A 20,765-nucleotide genomic window follows, 5' to 3' on the forward strand; every position below is an offset into this window, starting at 1 on the left:
GAAGTTTCTCATGAACCGTTGTCAAAGTTCTGTATCGTTTCATTTCCAGACGTTAATCAACGGGCTCCAAACAGACGACCACAGAAAACAAGTAACAACTGCAGCTCATTAAAGATGCACCACATTTATTCCTGTAATGAAGATGATGACTCGGTAAACATCAGCAGAGTTGTAGCTCTTTTATTTATTTATTATTTAAATAAAGGGTTGTAGTTCTGCTGCTTAGTCTGTCTGGAGATGAACATGGAGATATAAAGTAAAAACCAACATCTGAGCAGATGCACTGGTTGCTTTAAGAGTCAGAGCGTGGTCTGCAGCTGGAGCGGGTGAAGGTGACTTCCTCCTCCTCTGACTCAGCTCTAGATCTGCTCGTTGGTTCAGGAGTTTCCTGCAGAAACACGGACAGCCCGTCAAACATTGTCCAGCCTGAATAAACCCACACAGTGGAAGATGTCTTTTTATGTAACAACATCTTAAAAGGGAGGAATTACATAAGCAGAGGAAACAGAGGAGGTTGTGGTCACAGAGACTGGTTGTAAAGACCTGATGAAGGAGTGTGACATTAACACTGATGACGTTAAACCACACCTCTCCCTGCAGCTTTAGAGAAACCTGACTTTCATGGATGATGTTACATCATTGTTTTCAGTCTGAATGATCTGTAGCACATCAGGTTATTGATGCCACTGAGCCTGTTGGCTTTTTATTATGCTGCTAAAACACCGTCGTCCTGGAGGTGATAAAGGTTTGAACCTTCATCCACAGATGTTCAGATATGTTTAAAGGTTTGTTTGGTGCAGTTCTGTTTATTATTCATTGGTTACTCAGAAAGAAAGATGAATGGAGTTTGATGCAGCCCTATATAATCTGATGATCTAACTGCTACTGCTCTGGTTCTGTGTAAACATTCAATAAAAGTAATAGAAGCATCATTACACACAGGTATTGGCTTTAGCTTCACACAGAGAGGATGGATGATGTCTAACTTCTCTCCACCACTGTTAGACGAACTAATAAACACATTCACTAACCTGTCCAGGCCAACTGGGAATCTCCTCTCTACATGTTCATTCTTGTATTTATTTATTTTTGTATTTTCTACTGCACAGATGAATATTTCAAAGGCGATACTTCCTATCAGTGTCGGTAACACAGCATCCTAAATAATGCAGGGATGGAGTCTGAGCCGCCATGAAACTGAAATGGTCAACAAAGAGGTTTGTGTTAGTCAGGACGGAGCAGAGGAGGAAACGACGAGCTCAACGCTATTAAAACGTTACTTATTCATGAGGAGGCTGCAGAAGACGCCAGGGTCACACGGTGTTAAAGGATGGAGCTGATCTACAGTCACCTCAGGGGAGACTCTGGCAGCGACGCTACCAGCAGTAATGACTGCTGTTGTGATACTACAAAGCCTCTGGTGTCTACTGTACACGAGACAATGGAAGCTACGACGTTCCCACTGGAGACAAAGGCTGATGGCTTTCATGATGAGTGAGAGTGGGAATATTATTATGTCTGAGTGGGCCTTCAATGGCTTTTCACACTGGAGTGATTTCTTGTTGGAAAATGTGGATGATTTTGAGATGAGATGTGGAGTACAGACTGGAGAGGATAATGTAGACCTGAGGTCCAAAATAATCATCATTGGTCATCACTCATTGATCATGATCACGCTTTTGATCGTCTTGAGTCGTCTCTTTGATCAGCTCATCAGCGACTCATCCATCCAATCAACCTGCAGCATTGATCAGCTGGTAGGAATATCACAGAGTTTCTCCCAGACTCCCAGGTAACCGTCAAGACCCGACGCCCAACACTCCAAGCCGCCATCATCACGGTGGATCTGGTGCTAGGAACCAAAGTGGTGGACAGTGTTTCCTTCAGGGAAACGTTTGGGGACCTCAGCGCTCCATTGGTCCAGATTAGTTGGTAATTAACTTGGTCCCGCCCACTTCACGTTGCCACATTAACATTGATGGTCTGTTGTCGACACATCACTGATCGTCTGATCCTTTTGGACAAACCTTTTATTTCTATGTTTCAATTGATTTTGCTGTAAACAAGCATCAGCAGGAGAAGCAGCACATGTGAAAGCAGAGTGAGTTAGAGGAGCGTTAGAGTCAGACCAGTGCCTGAATGTGTGTGATTTTCTTCTTCTCTCTGTTTTTATCTGCAGACCTCCAGCTCTTTTCCTCAAGAAGCACTTATCAGTGGGTCCCTGCTGACGAGATTATTCAGACTGCGCTCTGTCAGAGATATCAGGTGCCAATTACTGCTGTTCTCTGTCTTTTTGCACCTAATTATACACAGAGAATTCAACCTCCCGAGTCTGAATGAAAACCAGAATCAGCCTCTGACTCGTCCTCCCATGGGAGAGGGAAGAGGATGTTTGTGTGGGTTGTTGGATCCGGGATATTACTGCATTTATTTCAGCTTAAAACAGAAAAACAGACACCAAAGAAGGAGACTGAGCCACCAACAGGCCAGGTTTCCACAGGTTTGTCCCACTTTCTTGCCTCTGTCAAGAAGTAAATCTCAAACTTTATTAGGAATAATCAAAAAACAAAGATGTAATAGTTTAGAATGTTTCCACCAATGAAACACAATCCACACGCTGCAGAAATATTATGCAACCTGCTAACCCTCAAGACGTGTGAAAGCAACCAAGCAGCTCTAAATATTTCCACTTCTGTCAAAGATCTTTGCTCATTATGAAGCTGCAGAGCTCCATGTGAATTATAGAAACAGGTCCAAATAAATCCATCCAACTGTTTGATTTTATGAGCTCTTCATCTTCACGTGTAAAGTCATAAAAGCTGCAGGACGACTGTAGCCAGTATAATATTTACCATCCACTGAGGAGGTCGAGTGATGGAGAGAGAAAACGGTTTGTTTTCTACCACATTCAGTCTTTGACTGTTTCTACTGAAGACATTTTAGTTTCATTCATCTAAACATCGTTGGTGGATACCGTTGATGGTTACCAGCCTAGAAACTGTTCAAAAACCACCAAAACACACACAATGCTTCTTTAAATATCAGATCAGTATTTTAACTTGAGGAAGTTTGAAATTCATAGAAATTTGTCTTTTAACAACAATTAAAGTAGCGTCATTCAACACTGACATATAAAGCTGCCATGAGAGGATACTGGTGACACAAGCTGGAAAATCCAGTTTAACACACGACTGAAATTCAGAAACTTGACTTTCTAACTATGTTCTTGATAAGTTCCAGCTGATGGTTTCCAGCCCAAAAGATGTTCAAAAGTCACAAATATCATACCGTATCTCATTGTGTCTTATCGTAATGTAACATAACGTAGCGTATCATATCAGATCGTATGGTATCATATCGTATCATATTGTACTGCATCATATCGCATGTTATCGTATCTTAACGTGTTGTATTGTATCGTGTCTCTTTACGTTGAAAGCTGCTGATAAACAGCAGCCATCTAGTGGTGGCTGGTGGTATTACTACCTGAACTGCTGTTACTTCAATCATGACGTCAGTGTAACGTCACTGTCTCTCAGAGATTTGGACGCCTCTGCTGGAATGTAGATAAGAAGAAGAAAGCCAATCTTAGCGTGAGGATGCCACTTCAGTAAAAGTCACATATTGAAGTTGTCTTTTGATTCACAGTCCAACCTGCATCTCAACAACACCAATTCTAACAGTTAGAACCTTCTCTGCTTCAGATCTCTTGGTTATCAGGAAGCTTTTCCCAGAAAAACAAAAGGATGTTTTGTATTTTCTTTTCCTTGGCAGCAGCGTCTCAGCTCCTCGCTGCAGACTGAGTCACATGATCTTCACACAGATAAAAGACATGCTGCGTCCTCTGTCCCATCAAAACAATGTGAAATCAATAGAAGGAGCTTTTCTCCACCTGCTGTGTCATTTAGAAAAATACTCAAAAAGGTTTGTTTGTGTCATTAAACAGTCTTTTGGAATTTCTTCTTTTACTTTTGGAATAATTACTAAATGTGTTTACCTGAGTGTGACTGTGATACAGACAGAGGTCGTATTGATCTAAAAGATGTTTTAATGAGTGATGGTGAAAGGATGAAGGAGTCATTCAGTGTCTGAGCTGGATTTAACATTTCAGTCGTTATTAGAGTAAAATGTGTTTGGACTGAAGGTTGACTCTGATTGGTGAAACACGCTGCTCATTTGTTCAGGATGGTGAATCCATGTCAAGGTTTATTGATGTGTGATCACACATTGTAGTAAAGTTGTCCTTAATGAACACACTCATTCCAGCAGCTTTAAACTGAGATAAACTGATCCAACACTACATGTACAGTAAGAGTTTCATCCTCTAATCGTGGTCCAGGTCTTCCAGGTTCTGCTGAGGATCTTTGTCCCGATTTAAATATTTCATGTTTTCCTGCTCATGTTGAATCAGTCAGGCCTTGCAGGTTTTTGGTTTAAACAGAATATGAACAGTGATTAAATGTCTTGTTAGTCATGTAGACGCTATAATGAACTGTCATTACTGGCTCCGTGTACGTCGTCTGGCTGCAGACTGTGAGACTGGAAAACAGCTGGATGCAACAAATCCTCTGTTTCAGTTTCACGTCACCTTTTATTTGATTTAACTTTTCCACCTCAGCCAAGATGTAGAATCACTTTATGATCCAAATACTACTGATTCCACTGCAGGAGGTAATGTACACATGGTTCAACCTAAGGACATTTTATTCAGGCTTTAAGGCTTCAAGGCTTCAACACATGAAGACAACAGGAGGTCTGGACACATTAAACCGATATCAGAGAACAACCGGCAGCAAAGGTGGACGGTGACGCCTCATGTCTCACTAGATATGACCACAAAGACTACAGCCAGTGACCAGCTTCTACATACGAGACTTTTATCATTTTTGATGTTATACTTGGTTGTTCAGACACGAGTTTGATTCTGATGTACCAGATAACCTCAACTCTGAGCAAGATCTGGACCAGACTTGTCCTCTGATTTTCAGGAGTGAATCAGGAAGAAATCAGCTCCTAGCTCCTGAAGTCTGAGCTCAGTATAATGTTCAGATCGTCATGATATCAATAAATGTGTGAGCTGCTGCGTTAGACGCATCCCTGTGGGATGATGTTCCAACAATTAGCCCATTTCTACTTTTAACAGGTCACATAAAAATAACCCAGGCTCAGGTCACGGAGCGTGTTCCAGCTCTGTCAGACCTTCTCTTATCTCTTTGGTGGCGTCTTGCTGGTTTGAGGTGAGGAGGGATTTTCTAGCAGATCTGGTTTGCAGACTTTACTCATCTCAGTTTCTTATTGTTGCAGGAAGTCGTTCTGGAGTCTCTTTGTTGGGAACTCATTATGTTTTAGTTTTTGTTGCGTGTCCTGCTCTGTTGCCACTTGTCTGACGTTAACTGAACTGGCAGTGGTGCAAGTTGCTCTGATTGACTGTCCAGCTTTAATAATAGCTCTTCCTGCTTCCTCTCTGGAATGATGAGTCCAGACTAGTGCCACCTGCTGGTATGAAGAGTCATTTCCTCTCAGGTGTAGAACGTTTGTACCAGCTGGTCATTGGCTGTAGGTCTTTGTGTTGTGTTCAGGTGCAGGTTTAAAGCTTTTGTTAAAGACGTCTACATCACTTAGTGTCACACACTGTGTTGCTCTGATTGGTTGGAGATGTATCCAGTTGAACACAGACGTATTTTATTCTCTGTATCAGAATGAAATCAAGAGGGAGAGTTACAGACTCTGACTCTGAGAAGATCTAACTTTCAGTTTCCATCTATGTCTATATGCTAGGACTTATTAGCATAAAGATAATAATGATGATATAATGATGCCAGAAAAGATCAGAGATCTTTGGTTTGAACATAATGAAATAAGATGGTACGTCATGTTTGTAACCAAAGTGACATTGAGACATTCAGTCATGTACGCTAGGATGTCTAATGTCCTTTCATGTAGGAAGTTAATTATTTCACTGACTGACATTTATCTGTGTTTACGTACCCTACTATTACCCCTCCATGCTTTATCTTAGCCTCCATCACCCCTCCCTCCATCCTCACCCCTCTCACCTCAGCAGGTGGCTAATTAATCCGTCTCTCTGGTTCCCTTTATTCAAAGGAGCCTCACACATGACGGCGGCTCGTCATTAAAGGTCGGCGCCGTCGGCAGGCGAGGGGATGAACCAGCAGCTGATCTACAGCTAAATGATGACGCGTGATTACAGTCTGGTTTGGGTTTATCTGACGGAAGACAGGAAGTCGATGGTGATGATGATGTCCTGCTGGGGAGAGACTGCTGGGACATAGAACCGTATATAAAACACTTAAAGACCTGGTGTCCAGTTGGTTTGTGAACTGTATTTAATTCTAATTTCTCATCGTTAGAAAGCTCCATCTGGTGTCTGATGTGTTTACATGTGTAATCACTGTCTATGGATTTAATGTCAGACATCATCATCATCATCATCATCATCATCCTCCTCCTCTCACTGTGATTGTTCTACCACTGACTATCTAAAGAGGGATTTAAAGCTCAGTGTGACATCTCAGATCGTCTCCATCTTGGTTGTTCCCTTAATTCATCAGAACTTTAATCCTTGATCTAATTTAAACAGGTGAGTTCTACAAACATTCATCATGAACGGAGAGATTTTAGTACCACAATGGAGACATGTTGATTTAACATGGATGTCTATGGAGACTGGCTCACTGGTGGAGCCTCTAGAGGACGGGAGAGGAACTGCAGGGTTTTGTCAAAGGTAGCGTTTATTAGGACGAACTGAAGGGTTTCCTTCTTAAACTAAACTAAGGAACAAATCTGAAAAAACTTTTGAATCTACTGATTATTCCGTTTGTGCCTGAAACATTCATCTTGATTTTGTTTTTACATTCCAATCACTTGGATGTGTTTCTGTCGTATCTGGAGCTAACCAGGTATCCCAGAATACATTTCAAATACGCAGATGTTCCAGTTAAACAATGACCATCCTACATCTTCCAGAGTCTGATCCATCAAATCCTCAAGTGTGACGTTCACGTACTTGGTTTTGATAAACACCTACTGAGCTCTTCTATTTCGTTTTGATTTCGTGAGGTTTGGAAAACCATACAATAAAAAAACAGAATTAATTAGTGCAATAGTTGTATCATTGGGTTGATTTTGCACCTTTTGCAAGACGCCAAACTACATTTCATTGTGTATATATATTAATTATTAACAACGACAGTAAAACTGAGTCTATTATACATGTAGCATTTTTAATGTGAGTAGATCATTTTGACTTAGTCACTGTAAAAGTAGTTTATAAGCCAAACTAGTGTGTACATGTCAAAGCTTAGAGAGGGAAGAATACTGCTACGTCTTCCACGGCTTCAGGGATCTGACTTAACAATAAAACTACAGACTACAGTCAAACATTTACAGTTTATTACCTAAGAGTACGTCCTCACAGCAACAGAGCTAAACAACAACAGACAGCCCCCCAGGTACCCAGCTGGAGGGCAGATGTTAGGGCTGATGTTAGGGTGTTCCTCACTACAGGGATCATCCTAGCCCAAAGTACACAACAAATGTCCCAGAGAGTCATGACCTAACCTGATGTCTGTTTAGATTAGAAGACTCCTGTAGTCTGACCTCAATTTGAGAATACATCACTGGTCTTTCAGTAACTGCCAATCATCCAACGGCAGGACACAAAACAACCACAGAGACATGGAGAAGGTGAGAAACAAAGAGTTACAGAGTGGGATTTATGGTCGTTGTAAGTGGGTCTCATACGTCTGCCTCCAGAGGCCTGTTGTTACCTCCACCGGGGTTAAACCAGCACTGTGTACATGAAATGACTGGACTGTGTATAATCCCTCATAATCCTCCCAGGTTTTAACAATGAGGGCCTGACTGGAATGTGGTTGGTACAATGCTAAGGAGTTTATGTTACATGTCCATGAGAAATCCCTGAGTCCCGGGGGTAATTAGCAAAAACACCACTCATCTGGGTTTTAATATCCTCAGCTATCCTCTGCAGCCAGCTCACAGGAAATGCAATTTATTTCACTGTCCTCTCATGAATCTGCTTCCATTAATTATTTTTATGCTCAAGACTGAAGCTCCAAAGTAAATGTGGGACTAGATAAAAGACAAATCAAGCCTGCACAGCGCACCATGTGGTGGATAGTTGATGTAGAATCATGTGGATAGACTCTAAAGGACAGAAGATAATAAAACTAGATCAGTTACATTAGTTGTCAGCTGTTTTTGGATTTGATGAAATGTTGAGACAGAAGAAGAAACTCTGACATGATGACTCTGAAATTCAAAGTTTGTCTGTGTGTTTTCTCTGCTAGCTGTAAGACTGACTGGCTGTTAACCAAGGTCCACTAAGGTTCCTAGAGACTGTAGCTCATACAGTTCACTGTGTGAATAAACTGTTGCTGTTAATTACTCTACTTTCCTACAGAAATTTCAACCATTTCTTTATTCCTAATGCAGCTGACTGAACGCTGACTTGTTTCAGGTTGTTTTTGTCTTCAGTGTCATGAATAAATCTGAGTTCCTAACAATGCAGCCACTAGCCAAACGTTCATTTCTTTTTACGCTATGTTCAGGAAACAGCTCTGACCTGCACAAGTCTCTCTCTGCTGCTTTTCTTCTTTCCTTCACATCTGAGACACAAGCTGTAATCAGCAGCAGCCGAGGCGCTCTAACCAGATGATTATTCCTCTAATATTGTATTTAAATGTTGGAATGAGTGCCCTGCAATTAAAGCCGGCCCTTGCAGGGTTATTCTGAACAAGTCAAATGAATTGTGTGACGTGCCGTCTCCTCTGTGAGCTCCTTCTAAAGGCTGATTTAATTTCCTCCGTTCTCAGCTTCTCGTGGGTGTTTCTCCACATTTATGAAAGATTGGAAGCAAAATCATTACCTGAAAGGACAAAACGGGTTTTAAGAGCACAAATTTGAAACCTTTGACTCTCTCTGAAAGGAAAGACAAATGCTAAGACAGCTTCCTGTCAGCGCTGTTGATGGATGCACCAAAGCATCAGGTATCAGGTCCAGTAACGCTACAACAGGAGGTTCATTTCTTCTCTTCCTGTAGAAGTCAAACAGTTACATGAATTTACTGATAAATGTTTTTGTTTTTTTATCTCGTCGCTGAAAGCAGCTAGAGTCTTTGGCTGTTTGACAAAAATGACAAAAGTATTGTGATCAGTTCATTTTCTTTTGATAAAAGACGACTCAGCTCCGAAAAGATGCTTCTTTCAATGCAGAGTTCAAGGAGTTAATGCAAGACAATGGACAAGCAGAGGAAAATAAACCTGCTGCAGGTTGAAGCTCTGGCCACTAGTTTTAATTATTCTGGTAAAGAGTTGTTCTGCAGACAAGAATATTTTCTGGAAAGATGCAGCGACTGATTCTCTACAACACTGAAGAAAAGTGAAGAGTGTGAAGTTAGGACACAATCACGGAAACACAACAGCTGAAATAAAGCAGAACCATCCTTTAAAATCAGGGTTGCTCTGTGCTGCCTGTGTGAACAGATGAAGGGATAAAATCGTGACGTGATGCTGTGCAGCACATTAAAAGGATGGAGGCCACATGGGTGCGAGTGTGGAGCCCCAACACTTCACATGTATAATTAAAACTCTGAAAGGTTTCACTACTGCCTTCACTTCATCACGATGACACAGAACACTTTAGCAGAGCTCCGCCGCTAAACTCTGTTCAAGCTTTAACCGCTCACCTGGGAAGTTTTTAACAAGAGCTCCAGCAGCATGCATCACTGCCGCCTGCAGACATGATGCCTTGCACAAAAGCACAATGAACGGCCGTTTGGCAAAGGACAGTTGTGGATGAGTTGATGTACCTTCAGCTGTGCAGAAAATACTTTAATCGTAGCTGCAGGAGGGAACCTGCAGAATCTCATTTTCTTCTGGACACCAGTCAATCCAAACGTAGTTCTCAAAACAACTGTTGGATGTGAAGACCTGAACCACTTGGAATGGATCAGATGGTTCAGACCAGACAATTGCAGACCTCCCATTTACACCTGTCCATGTTAACTCAGGAAATGATTAAATATGAGGAGGCCGAGTGTGATTCATCATGTGGTTAATTATTGATCTGATCATGTTGATTATTTCCTCAATAACTCCCGGTGTCTTTATTTCCTTTCTCATCAGAGATGTTTGTTTCTCACCGGTGACCTGGTTCATCCGAGGATGAAGCTTCCAGGGTTCAGTTCTAATCTGAGTTTTGTCTCTAAAATAAAGAAGAAAACATGTGAGATACTTTCCAGCTTGTTCCAAAATCTGGATCATGTCATGACGCACCAGAAAGGTGAACCCAAAGCCAATAGTACCGAGTTCATCCAGAGGTCTGGAAGCATACAGCCTCACACAGTGTAATGATCCAAGCTGACAGCATCATTATTTAGAAACTTCTAAATTGAAAGAATTTTCCTCATGTGATGTGATTGGCTTACAACTCTTGTTTACAGCGCCTATATGAATGAAGGCTGGTCTTCAGAGTAGAGCCAGTAAGTAGAAAGCTTTCACTGAATAAGACTCTGGATGATTACCTCGTCACATCAGTCAAAAAGGGTTGCTCTTATTTCCCCTCTGCATTAGTGCTGTGAAAGCATCGACTACAAGATGCATTAGTCCATCCTTATTTTCTGGTCCAGGCAGTTACTGTCAAATTGACCTTTTTATGGTTGTTAAATTATTATTTCTGAGGAGAAATCAATGGCTGACATTTGTTTGGCTGCAGAGGGTCGATATGTGATCTACGGGCTGACCCTAATAACTGCAGCTTTAACATCAGGGGTTGTTCACATAATCTTAATCTCACATGAAAAACACTTTAGTCTATTTAATGTTTCCTTCTTTTATCTGAGAAATGTCTCAAACTGTGAAAATGCGTCTGACACCGACGGTGTTTTGATTCCGCTCTGGAATGAAAAAGCAATCACAACCTGAAAGTCGTCCAAACATAATTTACTACTACCTGTTGTGATGAGGCAAATGGATTGAAGTTTGAATGTAGTGTGACAGGAATTTAGAAAATTAAATTTTATGCTCTTTTAGGCTTAATTGTAAAAAAAATTTTAATATTGCACTCCATGAACGGGAAACCGAGAGTGGACAAAATAAAAGTTCCTGCTGAAGCTTGTGAGCGTGGACCTCGCTGTGTTTGATGCATGATGCTGCTACCACCATGCCTCACTGTAGGGATGTCATTATGTGGTGTAGATTAGCGGGAAAATCAATCTACAGTCTGCAATAAACAGTTATTATCATATTACTGCTTGCCCTAATTAACCTTTCCCCTTTCCCCTAATAAGGTTGTAGGGCTACCTGCCACGATTGTTTAATCTCCTTCCATAGTTCACCTTGTCAAGCAGATTTGTTTCAAGTGTGTTTCAGGTCGTCATATATGTTAGAGGGAACTCCTGACTGTGTGGGTAGAAACATTAGTATTAGGATCTTAGAACAGTCAGGCTGTTAGATTAACACTAAAGTCCTGCAGGAGAAAAGTTCAGTTTTAAAGTTCCTTCTTAGCTGCTGTTTAAGTCTTAACTCTTCTGTCCCGGATCTCTTTGAGGAGAAGGAGAACGTGATGAAGAAGTGGTGACACATTTATTAACGTGATGAACCACTTTTGGTGAGACATCTTGTCCTGTCTCATAGAAGTAAAGTATGATTTATGATTGCCTCAGAGTTCACTGTCAGAAAACAACAGTGCATTTGAGAATCTCTGTAACACTAATTAAGCATCACTTCATTCGGCGAGCCAGCCCGGATGCGGCTGACTCCTTAGCAGGCGGTTGTGAGATGTTAATCGGTTTCTGACAAAGCTGTGAGTCAGAGGCCGTCTTCTTGGCGCCGTCAATCAACGAGAGAAATGTGAAAGAAATGTCCACTTTAATTACGAAGAACATGAAGCTTCATGTCTGCCATCGTCTACAGGTGAGCGTCTTCAAGAGGCACTTCACCACAGGACACTTTTACTCACAGAGAAGAGATATTCATAATCATGGAATATGCCATAACACTTTTGAACACATGGATTCTGATTAGACTCTGGATTTCTGTTTCCTGTGTTTGACTGGGTTTATAATAATACATTTTATTTAAAAGCGCTTTTCAAGGTACTCAAAGACACTTTACATAAAAAGAACATCAAATCAGCAAAAACAAATGTGAAATATAACATTAAAAACACAATAAACTGAGCTAAACATTAAAAGCAATTTTAAAAAGGTGTGTTTTTGTCAGAGATTTGAAGGTAGGAAGGTCGGTACAGTCGCGGATGTGTTTGGGGAGAGAGTTCCAGAGGGAGGGGGCAGCTGCAGCCCCTGCAGCTGCAGTTTGTCTACTTTCAGGACTAAATAATAAGAAATTAGGTGGATTTATACTTTTAAGCGGCACAGTTAGTTCTTCACAGACACCGTGAACATCTGCAGAACTAGCAAAGAATCAGTCACAAAGATATTAACCAACATGTGCTACAGTAAGTTTTGTCTTTAATCAGACCTTTTAAAGGACCTTCATAAGGAAGGAGGATCAACAGATGAACAGATACTCTGAAGGAGTACTAAGCTCAGAAGAAACAAACGCTGTGCCCTTTTCTAACCTTTCTGTGCTGCTGTGTTTGAATCGACTCTCTAAATTAAATATCGTGTGTCCGTCTGGCACCCAACAAGCAAATCCACTCAGTGCTTCAGCTGTTTTAGCACCTCGTGCCTCACATTCACCTCTAAACGTCAGAACTACAAAAAAGGAAGGAAAAACTATGCTGCACCTCCTCCCCCTCCCCCTCCTCCTCCGTTTTTGTGTGAACTGATACATAATGGCAGTGGAGTGACTGTGAAGACGAAGCCTGCATAAAAACAACAACAACAACAACATGTCTGCCTCCGAGGTTGCCATGGCGATGGAGTCAGAGCCCACGAGGTGCGATGGGACATGCTGTAGCAGTGCGGCATCTTCCCCCTGTTCCTCTTCCTCCTCCTCCTCTACCAAACAGTCGGATTTTTCCCATATTTCTGTTTTCCTCTGTGACAGAATCTGTTTCACTGAACCTGGGTCACATGACAAGCATCTGATGTGATGCTCTCAATAAACTGGAGTAAACACCAGGATGTGAATAATCACATCCTACCGTGTCTCATTATTCTGAGCAGTGAAACTGGAAATGATGGAATGTGAACGAGCGCCGAAGCCCAGACGAATAAAAAAAATCTATCAGGTTTATTTGTCAGTAGAATCATTTCATTGTGTCAGGAGACGTTCAGAGAGTGAAGCAGGAAGATGAGATCCAAAAAGTCAGTTTAATAAAACAGAAGCGGCACAGATGATCCTCCAAAAATCAGAAGGACTCAGAAACTGAAACATGAAGAGATCCATAAGAAATCAAACTGGTCAAACTCTGACGTCTAAAGTCTTGATTGCACAAAGGAAGAAGCTGCACTGGTGTCTCCTCAAGGGAGTTAAGGGTTGTAATCATAAAGCAGATTAAATAATCCACAGGACAACTGTGGTTCATTACTCTGGAAGGTAAGCCGTGTTCATGGTGCACTCTTTGTTTAGTTTTTTTAAATTTCTGAAATAAAACCACTCATTTTAAGATGTTTAACCATAGTTCAACATAATCTTAAATTGTTCTATTAAATTAGTCTTTGTAATGTTTTTAGCCGAGTACATGGTAAACATTTCTTACAGTGGAATACAATATCAGATATTTGTCTAAATTAAAGTTTACATTTATTACTCTGGAAGGAGGTGGTGTTGCTCTGGAAAAAATGCCAGAACATGAATAAGCACATCCACCCACTGACTTCTTATTATTAGTAGTCCAAAAATCCGAAGGATTAACAAACTAAAACACGAGGAGATCCATAAGAAACTCACAAAAATTAAAAAACTATTTGGAAACACAAGTAAAAAAGGAAGAAGACTAAGATGAGATGATTTTAGGTCTTCCTGATAGTTTGTGTTTTTGTTGAGCTGTTTTCTGCCTTTTTTGAAGGCTGATTTTCAAACAGTTGCTGTAACTCAAGCCTGGTCTCACTGAAGAAGGCTAGAGGGTTTCAGTGCATATGACGCATGGATTAATAAATGAGGCTAGACTGGATTGCTCCCAAGATCAAGAATGACCCTCTGTAAATGGCAAATGGCCTTGCTTTTATATAGCGCTTTTCTACCTATTGGTACTCAAAGCGCTTTACAGTCATAGACACATCTACCCATTCGTTCACACAAGCACACACACATTCACACACCAGTGCCACGCACTGTCCACTTCTAATGAAGTCATTTTTAATTGTAAGAGATGATTCAAATTAACCTTTACAGGCTTCCCGTCACCGGACTGAGGGGAATTAACCTGAATAACATATTGTGAGTAATTTCCACGAATGGAAACTTCACTGTGAAGGAAACGGCAGTCAGAAATGCCAAGGTCAAGTCTGTAATTACAGACTGAGTCACGCCGGCTGTTGTCCCTGTGCAATCAAACACAGGGACAGGTTCATTCTCAATCAGCAGCAGTGCCTGACTTAACCTCACAGACATGGCTCATTAAAAAGCAAAAACACAATGTCTGTCCTACAATCTGATAAAAAAAAAAATATGGAAATATCTGCGGAGGATAGGATTCACCATCACATTAGAAATCAACCTGGACAAACACTGATGTCTTGCCCCAAGGTCTACGGTTAGTTTTATATAACTTTCAATTGTGAGCATTTCTATCAAAATACTGATTGTAGTGTTAACCAGTTAGCTGCTTACTCAGCAGACATTTCTTACTATGGCACTAGATCTTTATTTACTGGTTCTGGTCGATGTACACAAATGTTCCCTGTTTTTAATTTCTTTTCATCTTCTTGTTTCCTCCACTAATGCCTCACTGACCACAGAAGTGGTCATTTCTAGATATTCTGAAACATTTCTGCGATGCAAGAACTTGTAGATTCCCCACTGTGACTGCACCACTAATGGAGCCCAACAAGTTGCAGTGAAGACACAATATTATCCTGCAGAGTTTTAGCCACAGAAGGAGAAACAATAGTTTTAATTTAATGATTACTCAGAAATGTAAAATATATCTTGAAATTAAACTTGCTTGGTTATTGGTCACTGTTACTAGGAAGTTGGTCCATCATTAAGACATTAATATATTAATAATATTCTTTATTAATTCATTAATTATTAATGTTTGCTAATAACCATATTTGCTTATACAAAATGATACCCCGTGTGAGGCAAAGCACTGTTGGCAATTATGCATAACTGTGCAATCTTGGTTGATATAAAAACAATTGAATTTGTGCTTAAACTGTGAAACGATTTATATATTCAGTCTATCACAGGATTAGACATCCAGCTGTACTTAGAAACAAGTGCAAAGTGGTGTTAATTGATTTATTCATCAGAGCTAACTAGAATGATATGAGGGATTTTGGTTACTGATAACCACCACTTCAAACTTTCATAGAGTTACGCTAAAAATTTGTTTTTGCTGCTAACCAGTCCAGTTGAACCTACTCTAGGATTTCTGTCTGCTCCAGGCTTTTACATTTACTAGAGCCCCTAGATGGTGTTATAACTTGCCTTCTTATATGAACAGCCAGTCCCGATAGAGTGCAAATGATTTCACTCAACTACTGTCTCTATATGTGTGCTTATTGGGTTTGGCCATTGAGTTTTATTGTTGTGACTTATTATAGTTAAATTCTGGGTAAGTGGTTGCACTACGCAACTTAGTTGATGAGTGAGTGTGTAAATGAACTGGTGAAGATGTAGAACACCTTTTTAAATAAACTTGAAAAACAGTGGAAGCTATAGAGATGCAGCTCTCAGTCTGAGTGTTGTTACATTTCAACAAATCTGTATTTCAGAAATAATGAAGCCAAGTCTGAACACTTTTCCCTTTTTATTGTCATAGACAGACAGACACTTTATTAACCCCAAACTGAGAAATTTCACTGATGTGCAGGCTCTCAGCATACTATACATAATATATAACAAAAATAAGTCCAGTCCAGTGTCATCTCTCACACACAGAGGAGAAGTTGTACAGACTGATGGCTTGAGACAGAAATATTTCCTGTAGCGTTCTTTGAGACAATGAAGTTGTCTGAACCTTCTGGAGAAGTTGCTTCATTGTCTGTCTATTGTGTGGTGGAGAGGGTGGTCAGGGTTATCCATGATTGCTAACAGTTTGTTGATTGTCCTCCTCTCCACCAACACTTCAAATGTTTCCTGTCTGCAGCCAATGATAGAGCCAGCCTTCCTGATCTGAAATTTGTTGAATAAACCAATTCTATATTGTAACATGAGGAAAAGCAACAGAAACACAGCTTTAGAATAATGAGACAAGAGGACAAGTGCTTTTTAAATTCATTCAACTTTTTCCTTTAAAGAAATCCTGTTTATCTCTAACTGGTCCGATTCACTGGTAATATCTTCACTGGTAGTTTATTTACAGTGTTAATGTATGGAAACATCCTCTCAGTGAAAGTGTGTCTGAAGGTGTGTATGTGTGTGTTAGTATCAAGATCAGAGAACGACAGATTTCCTCTGTTCCAGTCCAGATTCACTCTGATCCTCTGGAGCTTCTTCTCTACTGACAGATCAGTGGGCGGATCTGGTGGTGACCATGTTGAATATTCACCTTTAAAGGACCTTATTCCCCACAATCCAGAGAGTATGTATCCCTTCCTCTGGTCAGACTCTGCTAACACACCAAGTATCCATCCTGTGTTATCTCCAACCTCAACATCCCAGCTGTGAGTCCCCGAGTTAAAGCCCTCAGAACCCAGGACAGAACAGTAAGAATCAAACCTCTCTGGATTATCAGGAAGATGTTGTTTACTTCCTTCTCTCACACTGGTCAGATCTTCAGACAGGATCAGTCTTCTTCCAGCAGTGTTTGGATCCAGAATGACAGGAGTGTAGGAGACCATGTCCTTCATCTTGTTCCAGATGTTGAAGGTCAGGTTGCCCAGATGTTTGGCCTGGTCTATCAGAGCTCCTGAGGGCAGCTGTGGATCATCCAGCAGGGGGCAGCGCTGGACTCTTTCCACTGCAGCCTTGTAGTTGTTCAGGAATGAGACGTCTTCAGCTCTCAGCTCCTCCTCTGTGGCTCTGACTGTGTCTGAAAGAGCTGCTATCTCTCTGCTCAGAGTCTCCATCTTCTCCTTCATCATCTGACTCTTCTGCTCCTCTTCCTCCCTCAGTGCAGCCATCCTGGCCTCCTCTTCCTCTGCTAGAAACTGGTGAAGCTTCTTGAACTGCTCCTTAATCTGCCTCTCTGTGTGTCGGGCCTGGACCTTGATGTGTTTTTCTGTTTCATCAAACTTCACTTTAACTTCTTCACAAACCTTTAACTTCTCCTTTAAGGGCTCCAGAGTTTCCTGAAGGTTCTTCTTGTGCTGTCGTGCAGCTTCATTAACGGGCCTGAAACTGTGGTTGGAGTGTATTTCTGAATCTCTGCAGACGACACACACTGGCTGCTGATGGTCCAGACAGAAGAGTTTGAGTTTCTCCAAGTGCAGACTGCAGAGATCGTCCACCTCTGATCTGGAAGCCATTTAGTCTCTGAGTGAAGCTGAAACACAGCAGACACAAAGTCCAGTCAGTCATGGCTCTCCTCCATCTTCTACTAACTTCCCTGAAACTTCCTTTGACTTTGAGTCCTGTTTTTGGTCAAACTCACCTTCAGTGTGTGGAGATTCAGCAGCTTGAAGCAGCAGTGTTGTAGTTTTCCACTTTTCTCTCCTGTAGCTGGACTCACTCAGAGGAAGGTGTTAGTTTGGTCTGAAGGTGAATCTGATCGTCTGTGTCTCTCTGTGGTCTCACACAATAATAAACTGTTTCCTGGTTTTTCTCAGGTAAATCAGGTGAGGGGGCGGAGCTTTACCAGATGTCCTCTGATAAATGTAGTTGGACCCGTTAGTCAGGGGAGTGTTTCAGTCCAAAGTATTTTATCTTAGAGAAGCATCAGTTAAAGGCATTTAAGTTGTGGAGTGAATTGCTCCAGTCTGTTTATGTGTATATTGATATAAACAGAGTTGCTTAAAAGTTGTTGCATCCTTCAGTATTTTCTACATTTCTTCATAAAAATGAAAAAGTCCTGAAAGTTGAGAGAACCCAGTCAACACATGAAACAGACATATTAGACCTGTGTTCTCATTTATTGAAGTAAATGAATCATGTTATATTATTATATTATTATATATTACATATCATGTCCTCCTTGTGTCCAGTATCTGCTGTGACCTCCTTGTAACTAAATGTTTCTGGTAAGTGCTGATCAGTGGTCTACAGCAGCTTGGAGGAATTTTAGCCCATTCCTCAGAACAGAACCACTTCAGTTCTGAGATGTTGGTGGGTTTCCTCACATCAACTGCTTGCTTCAGGTCCTTCCACAACATTTCTATTGGATTAAGGTCAGGACTTTGACTTGGCCGTTCCTAAACATTCATCTGGTTCTTCTTTAACCGTTTTTTTGTAGAACCACTTGTGTTCTTGGGCTCGTTGTCTTGCTGCATGACCCAGTTTCTCTTCACATTCAGCTCATGGACAGATTTATGCAGAAATGAAGAAAATTCTGAGGGACGCAAATACTTTTAAGAAGCACAGTAATCTCACCCGATCCTTTTCTTTAGAGTGAATAGAAACAGTTCAACTCAGTCGGGTTTAGTAAGAAGCCACTGTGAATATTCTGCTTCACACTGGAGCTGTATTGAGGTTTGTATGGAGTGTGTGGTGGCTGCAGTGTGTCCTCATGTCTCCTTACCGCAGTGAGCTTGTGGGACAGAGGATAAAAATATTAATGTGATAGTTTATTGATCGCCACAGGGCAAATTCCTCAGCACAGATCAAACCACGGGGTCGGTGTTGGCAGCAGCTAGCAGGGCGCTAGTGTCACATCCGAGGTTATTTCAGCAGAGCAGATGCTGGCCGACGTCAGGTCATGAAGTCAGAGGCTGCAGTTTAAGAGCAGAAACCTCCCGGGGCTTTTGGTTTCTGAGGAGGACAGAGCTGTTTGCTGGTTCAAACCAAGGAAATTATTTCCACTTCGCTCTCGTTGTTTGTTCACAGCACAGTTTGGACGGCAGGTCACGGCTCTGAGTCGGTGGCGCTCGGTGGCTCATGAGTCCGATGTGTCGCCACAGCTTCACAAGCTTGACTCTGCGTGGCGTTGCCATGGCGTCAGGCTGCAGGAATTCACCCTCCGTTGGTGGAAGTCTGCCTGGAGGCTCCTCAGGATTCTCTCATGCGTCAGTCCCTGCAAGCCTCCCCCTCCTCCCCCCCTCCTCCTCCCCGACTTCTTTTCCCTCTTTCACACCGATGCAGCTCAGGCTTTGCTAGTTTGCACGAAATCATCCACTCCCTCTCGGCATTTGCACTTCCACCTCTTCCTTTCTCACTCATCTACTTCCAAACGCCAACCACCTCCATTCATCTCTTTCCAGATTTTCACCCTTTATCCACACCTCTTCTCATACTCTGGCTCCCCCCCCCCCCGTTTGCTGTCTCAGCTACCGCCCCCGGCCTCATCTCATCATGGCTAACACCCCCGCTGAGGGGAGGAAGGGACAGTCACGCAGCCCAGAGCACAGAAACTAGGAGAAGTCACAGCATGTCGTTACTCCTCTCCGACTCCCTTTGTGTTTTGTTATTTCCTCCTTTTCATCCGCACGTTTCTTCTTCTTTAATCTCTTCACTTTAACTCTGTCCTCCTGTCACACAGACAATAAAAACACTTCCTCAGATGAAGTCATGCGTTACTGTTCTTAACTGATCAATGTGCATTTATAACTACACTGCCTGATCAAAAAAACAAGTCTCCACATGGATTTAACTAATCAAACAGGTAGGAGCCTCCTATTGGATAATTACTGCATGGGTTTCTTAAACAACCATGTCTAAAGACACATCCTGTTAGTCTGTTTGAGAAGGGTCAAATCATTGGCATGCATCAAGCAGAGAAAACATCTAAGGAGATTGTAGAAACTACTAAAACTGGGTTAAGAACTGTCCAAGGCATTATTAAAAACTGGAAGGATAGTGGAGAAGCATCAGGGTAAGAAGAACAAGATGAATGTTTAGGAACGGCCAAGTCAAAGTCCTGACCTTAATCCAATAGAAATGTTGTGGAAGGACCTGAAGCAAGCAGTTGATGTGAGGAAACCCACCAACATCTCAGAACTGAAGTGGTTCTGTTCTGAGGAATGGGGTAAAATTCCTCCAAGCTGCTGTAGACCACTGATCAGCAGTTACCAGGAACATTTAGTGACAAGGAGGTCACAGCAGATACTGGAGACAAGGAGGACATGATATGAACACATGATTGATTTACTGGAATAAACAAATATAATATTTCTGTTTGACTGGGTTCTTTCTGTCTAATTTCAGGACTTGTGTCAAAATCAGCTGATCTTTGAGTAAGTTTATGCAGAAATGTAGAAAATTCTGGAGGAAGCAAAGACTTTTAAGTGGCATTGTAAAGATCAGATCTCAGATCTAAACTCTGCTTCATTTTGTTATAATCATGTTTGAGTTTTACATCATTTTGTCAACGGAAGACAACGTCCAAAGAGATTTAACATCAGAATCAGTCTGTTTATCTCAGCTGTGAAGAGCAGGAGACTTTCCTCCATTAAACAGACCAACTGCAAGACGTTCACTTACTGTCTTTAAATAAATCGTATCCTGGCTTCTCCCTCACTAAACTCGTTGCTCCTTCCCTTTTAATACCACCCCAAT

General features: G+C 41.5%; 1 protein-coding gene across 1 annotated transcript in view; it reads right to left on the reverse strand.

The window, feature by feature from the left end:
• Positions 1-16,429: 16,429 nt before the first annotated feature.
• The window catches only part of LOC311486859 (E3 ubiquitin-protein ligase TRIM35-like), a gene marked incomplete at both ends in the record, with an annotated part of 117,544 nt that continues 113,208 nt past the window's right edge, over positions 16,430-20,765 (reverse strand). The window contains one exon of the mRNA XM_084542879.1: positions 16,430-17,573. Within this exon, the coding sequence (XP_084399005.1) occupies positions 16,430-17,573 (1,144 nt within the window). The remainder of the gene's footprint in view (positions 17,574-20,765) is intronic.

The sequence above is a fragment of the Chelon labrosus genome (genome assembly GCF_963514085.1).
Source record: "Chelon labrosus genome assembly, chromosome: 4".
In the NCBI taxonomy this organism is placed as follows: Eukaryota; Metazoa; Chordata; class Actinopteri; order Mugiliformes; family Mugilidae; genus Chelon; species Chelon labrosus.